This window comes from Thrips palmi, unplaced genomic scaffold (genome assembly GCF_012932325.1).
Source record: "Thrips palmi isolate BJ-2018 unplaced genomic scaffold, TpBJ-2018v1 HiC_scaffold_18, whole genome shotgun sequence".
NCBI classification, from domain to species: Eukaryota; Metazoa; Arthropoda; class Insecta; order Thysanoptera; family Thripidae; genus Thrips; species Thrips palmi.
Genome location: NW_023144627.1, coordinates 3,420,500 through 3,426,450, shown reverse-complemented (window position 1 = coordinate 3,426,450; position 5,951 = coordinate 3,420,500). Strand labels below are relative to the sequence as shown.

The window sequence follows — 5,951 nt, the reverse complement described above, 5'->3', positions numbered from 1 at the left end:
TTCCAGGCGTTCTCTACCCTAAGGCGTTTTTGCGTTTTTTTCCAACCTGTGCAGTTCCCTTCCTATCGCAGTTCAAATTCTGAAATTTGGCACGGTGGTAGGCCTTAGGGTAGAGAACACCTGCATTTTTAGCAATGGTGCTAAGTTGGCAGGCCTGTGGCTCCTTCGAATTTGCAGTTCAAATTCTGAAACTTTTTCCAGGCGTTCTCTACCCTAAGGCCTACCACCGTGCCAAATTTCAGAATTTGAACTGCGATAGGTGAGGAACTGCAGACGTTCGAAAAGAGCACATTTTAGCGATGGCGCTAAGTTGGCAAGCCTGCGGCTCGTTCGAATTCGCAGTTCAAATTCTGAAACTTTTTCCAGGCGTTCTCTACCCTAAGGCCTACCACCGTGCCAAATTTCAGAATTTGAACTGCGATAGGTGAGGAACTGCAGACGTTCGAAAAGAGCACATTTTAGCGATGGCGCTAAGTTGGCAAGCCTGCGGCTCGTTCGAATTCGCAGTTCAAATTCTGAAACTTTTTCCAGGTGTTCTCTACCCTTAGGCCTACCACCGTGCCAAATTTCAGAATTTGAACTGCGATAGGTGAGGAACTGCAGACGTTCGAAAAGAGCACATTTTAGCGATGGCGCTAAGTTGGCAAGCCTGTGCCTCGTTCGAATTCGCAGTTCAAATTCTGAAATTTAGCACGGTGGTAGGCCTTAGGGTAGAGAACGCCTGGAAAAGGTTTCAGATAGTGTTCTAAAGGGTAGGAATATTCCCGGGAATTTAGGGAATTCCCGGGAACGTTCCCGGGCACAATCAAACCCCAAAAACCGGAAATTCCCGGGAATTTAAAAAATGGCTAAAAACAGCTGGTTTTTTGCAGGAAAAATGTAGAACACGCAAGTTATCAGGTAAAAATTATAAAACACATGAGTGTATTTCCATTTTTCTTTCAGAAGGGAACCAAACAAAACGTTTTGTAATCAAAAATTAGTTTTCTATGAAAAAATTTCGTATTAAAAAAATTAACTTTTATCAAAAGTGATGGGTTTTATATGAAGCAATGTTCCCGGCCAAGTGGGAATATTCCCGGGAATTCCCGAGAAGTCTCGGGAATATTCCCCTGAATGATTGTTCCCGGGAATTTTCGAACAGAATTTGAACTGCGAATTCGAACGAGCCGCAGCCCTGCCAACTTAGCACCATTGCTAAAAATGCGTTCTTTTGTAACATGTGCAGTTCCCTTCCTATCGCAGTTCAAATTCTGAAATTTGGCACGGTGGTAGGCCTTAGGGTACAGAACACCTGGAAAAAGTTTCAGAATTTGAACTGCGAATTCGAACGAGGCACAGGCTTGCCAACTAAGCGCCATCGCTAAAATGTGCTCTTTTCGAACGTCTGCAGTTCCTCACCTATCGCAGTTCAAATTCTGAAATTTGGCACGGTGGTAGGCCTTAGGGTAGAAAACGCCTGGAAAAAGTTTCAGAATTTGAACTGCGAATTCGAACGAGCCACAGGCCTGCCAACTTAGCACCATTGCTAAAAATGCGTTCTTTTCCAACCTTTGCAGTTCCCTTCCTATCGCAGTTCAAATTCTGAAATTTGGCACGGTGGTAGGTCTTAGGGTAGAGAACACCTGGAAAAAGTTTCAGAATTTGAACTGCGAATTCGAACGAGGCACAGGCTTGCCAACTTAACGCCATCGCTAAAATGTGCTCTTTTCGAACGTCTGCAGTTCCTCACCTATCGCAGTTCAAATTCTGAAATTTGGCACGGTGGTAGGCCTTAGGGTAGAGAACGCCTGGAAAAAGTTTTAGAATTTGAACTGCGAATTCGAACGAGCCACAGGCCTGCCAACTAGGCACCATTGCCAAAAATGCGTTCTTTTCCAACCTGTGCAGTTCCCTTCCTATCGCAGTTCAAATTCTGAAATTTGCCACGGTGGTAGGCCTTAGGGTAGAGAACACCTGGAAATTTTTTTTAGAATTTGAACTGCGAATTCGAACGAGCCGCAGGCTTGCCAACTTAGCGCCATCGCTAAAACGTGCTCTTTTCGAACGTCTGCAGTTCCTCACCTATCGCAGTTCAAATTCTGAAATTTAGGACGGTGGTAGGCCTTAGGGTAGAGAACGCCTGGAAAAGGTTTCAGAATTTGAACTGCGAATTCGAACGAGCCGCAGCCCTGCCAACTTAGCACCATTGCTAAAAATGCGTTCTTTTCTAACCTGTGCAGTTCCCTTCCTATCGCAGTTCAAATTCTGAAATTTGCCACGGTGGTAGGCCTTAGGGTAGAGAACACCCGGAAATTTTTTTTTAGAATTTGAACTGCGAATTCGAACGAGCCGCAGGCTTGCCAACGTAGCGCCATCGCTAAAATGTGCTCTTTTCGAACGTCTGCAGTTCCTCACCTATCGGGGTAGTTTTGAGAAGGGCTACAAAATTAAACGGCTCCAAGCCCAATTTTTTAAAATGACTGATATCGTTAAGGGTCTGGGCGCAAGCTTCTTTGAAATGGTTGCGTGGACAGTTTGGGAATCATTCATCCGATGACAAGTTTGATGTTCCGATACGTTTTCAAGATAAGAATAGAAATTTCTGAATAAAGTAAAATAACACATGCAGGATGTATTGTACAAAATAATAATAAACAAACTTCTTTGGATAAAAATATTGCTTCTGAGGTGCTGATGGCACCATGCCATGCATACTCACTTTTGAGAACTTCCGCATAAAGTTTTCCATTTCCTCTATCTTTTCTTTAGTGAAAGCTCGGAGAGCTGTCTCATTGTCAAATCCTAGATGCTTGAGGAGTGCCACAATGGATGAAGGTAATGTAATCTTTGTTTTCAGCGATACATTTTCCCAGAATAAAGCCTGAAACAGACAGAAAGCATAAAATATTAAACTAGAATAAAAAAAGAATAGGAAAAATGAACACAGATCAAGTGGCTACACTGCAAATCCAACGGCAATACTTGTAGTACCTTTTTTGGCGATACAATTGAGTATCGCCAATAAACGGCCTTACGTAAAAGTATTGCCTTCAAAACGGCGATACACAAAAGTATCGCCAAAATTTGGCGATACTTCGGAGTATTGCCAAGATTTGGCATTAAACGTTGAACAAATCAAGGGGACAAGTCGTTAGTTTAATGCCGTGGTTTTGGCGATACCCAAAAGTATCGCCAAATTTTGGCGATACGTCTGTGTATCGCCGTTCTGAAGGCAATACTTTTCCGTAATGCCGTTTGTTGGCGATACTGAATTGTATCGCCAAAAAAAGTTCTTGAGTATCGCCTTTGCATTTGCAGTGTATTGCATCTGCATCACTATGACATGGCCAGTGCAAATACCCCATGCTCAGCAATATTGCATGGCCAGCGCAGATACTCCGAGCTCTGACTGTAAATACCCCTTGCTCCCTGTGCCTAGGCCTGCTGTAGCTGGACGGCTGGACCTGGACTAAACTTCGTCTGTTAAGCAATGCCTAGTGCACGTAACCGAAAGTTCAAACTAAGGACCTAGTCCTAGATGTGTCCCTGTTAGTTAAGAATATCTAAGTCCAGCATCCGTGTTCAAAATACGCTAAAATTCAACAAAAGACTTTTTAAACCTAAAGTGCTGTGCCCATAACCTCAAACTGACTCGACCAAAACAAGAAGTTAAATCCAAACTACTAATGATTTAAAAAAGTAAAAAAAGGACAGGAGAGGATGATGATGAATCAAGACGTGGTTGTTTCACTCTTACAATGAAAACGACGTTTACCTCATTCTTAGCCTCATCAGAGACATTGGGGGCCCGGCTCTCCGTTCCTTGGCCGCCTTGGCTGCTCCCGTCGTTGTTGGCCGACGACGCCATGTCAGCTATTTCTTAACATAAAATATACAGGAGATAATTTGAGCTGCATCGGTGCTACACAACTATTCCTAATCACAACGCATAGTCACAAATTCACACCTTGGATCTGCGTCTAGGAAGGCACTAACGCCAGTCGGAGAAGCAACAAACAAACAGCAACAATACGCCCTCTGACGTCACAGTAGAGCCAACTTATTTTGGTCGCGATTTTACAGGTAAAATGCGTATTTCAGTATTGGCTTTGATACACGATTCGCTTTATACAAAAAAAAAACGAAGCATTCATCACTCATGGTAAATAAATAAGTTAAGCTGCACTGCAAGTGGGATCGACAAGGAGGGGAAGAGGAGCGGTGGAGGGGGGGGGGGAGAGGAAGAGGAGGGGGGGCAGGTAAGGCTCACCAGAATTGGTTGGGTTCGCACTTTCTTGTTTTGTGAAAGTGATTATGTGATTATATTCGTTAATATGTAATTTTCGAGACGATTACGTATGATCATTATGAATATATTGAATATTATGGATTATTATGATGATTACGTATGATTATAGTGAATATATCGATTATGTTTGAATATTTGAATATCATTGAATATCACCGAATATGGTTGAATACGTTTGAATACTTTGAATATTCTACTGATTATTGTTGATTACCAGAAACTGGGGCGGATCCAGCAATATTGGGAAGGGGGTGGGGAGTCACTCTTAAAATGGGTCCCAGAAACTCTTATCTGACAAAATTCGAAACCAGAAAACGACCGGCGACAGAAGCCAGGCGGCCGGTCGGCCCGGGCGGGAAACAAAACTTGTCCCCTTTGACTGCGATTTTCTCAAAACGCGGAACAGAGCGGAACAAACGGCGAAAAGGGCCGTAAAGAAGAGATGCTGCTCTTTCACCTCCATCGGACAGATCGGTTCGCAAACTTTCGCAACTCAACTTATCGCCTCGCAAAAATCACAAATTCGTCGATTTTGAAAACATTTTGACAGCGTGGTTTTTTAAACCCCGGGTTTTGAACCATTAAAAAACCTATGATATTGTGCTGATTTGTGAGGTTTTTAGCTTTCCAAAAACATACAACAAGTAGCAGTTATGTGGAATAAACCGACCCTCAGAGGGTAAATTGTTGACAATTGTAGAATGTGTGAAGAAATAGTTCAAAATGTGTCATTTTTGGGCGCCCTGCACAGGCTCACGCGTGTGATATTTTTTCAAACGGACTCTTCTCACGGATAGGGGTTTTTTATATGGACATGCCACAGTTGTTTTGACCCTGCTGTTCAATTTTCAAACTGACCTTTATTATCACTTTTTTCGATTCTCAGCCCACCGTTGGGGGGCCCGGGGGGGGCCCAAAGTTTCCCCCCCCCCCCCTTTTTCTTTTCCCCCCGGGGGGGGCCCCCGGGGGGGTTTTTTTGGGGGGCAAAAAAAAGGGGGGAAAAGGGGGGTTTGGGGGGGAAAAAAAAAAGGGGTTTTTTTTTTTAAAAAGGGGGCCCTTTAAAATTAAACCTTTCCCCTTTTTCGGGGGTTTTTTAAAAAAAAATTTGGGGGGGGGGGGAAAAAACCCCCCCAAAATTTTTTCCCCCTTTTTGGGGGGGGGAAACCCCCCGGGAAAATTTTTTGGGGGGGGGGGCCCCCCCCCCCCAAAAAAGGGGTTTTGGGGGGGGGCCCCCCCTTTTTTTTTTTTTTCCCTTTTTAAAAAAAAGGGGGGGGGGGGAGGGGGAAAAAATTTTTTTAAAAAAAATTTTTTTGGCCCTTTTTTTGGGGGAAAAATTTTTAAAAAAAAAAAGAAAAGGGGTTAAAAGGGGGGGTTTGGGGGGGGGGGCCCGGGGGCCCCCCCCCGGGGGGGAAACCCGGGAAAAACCCCCCAAAAAAAAAAAAACCCCAACCCTTTTTTGGGAAAATTTTTTTTTTTTTTTTGGGGGGAAAAAAAACCCCCCCGGGGGGGTTTTTCGGGGGGCCCCGGGGAAAAGGGGTTTTTGGGGGGGGCCCCTTTTTTCCTTAAAATTTAAACCCCAAATTTTCCGGGGGAAAGGGGGGCCCCCCCCCCAAATTTTAAGCAAGGGGGGGGGGTTGGGGAAAAAATTTTCCCTTTTTAA

At 44.1% G+C, this 5,951-nt stretch overlaps 1 protein-coding gene across 3 annotated transcripts; it reads right to left on the bottom strand.

Moving 5' to 3' along the window:
- Window positions 1-2,398: 2,398 nt before the first annotated feature.
- Window positions 2,399-4,102, bottom strand: LOC117644985. 3 transcript variants are annotated; one of them, XM_034384852.1, is made up of 3 exons: window positions 3,950-4,102; window positions 3,758-3,861; window positions 2,399-2,863 (listed from the first exon to the last, which is right to left on the bottom strand). In XM_034384852.1, the coding sequence occupies exons 2-3, from the start codon at window positions 3,848-3,850 to the stop codon at window positions 2,564-2,566; spliced, it is 393 nt and encodes a 130-aa protein (XP_034240743.1). In that variant the 5' UTR covers window positions 3,851-3,861; window positions 3,950-4,102; the 3' UTR covers window positions 2,399-2,563. The 3 variants fall into 3 exon arrangements, with proteins under 3 accessions (XP_034240743.1, XP_034240744.1, XP_034240742.1); XM_034384853.1 differs by having other exon boundaries at window positions 3,758-3,855; XM_034384851.1 differs by having other exon boundaries at window positions 3,758-4,102.
- Between the last annotated feature and the right edge of the window lie 1,849 nt (window positions 4,103-5,951).

Bases quoted from the DNA above. Each gene is read 5' to 3' on its own strand.
- LOC117644985 (XM_034384851.1), bottom strand. From the start codon at position 3,850: ATGGCGTCGTCGGCCAACAACGACGGGAGCAGCCAAGGCGGCCAAGGA. The intron at 2,864-3,757 runs GTAAACGTCGTT...TGTCTGTTTCAG, and splicing joins CTGATGAGGCTAAGAATGAG to GCTTTATTCTGGGAAAATGT.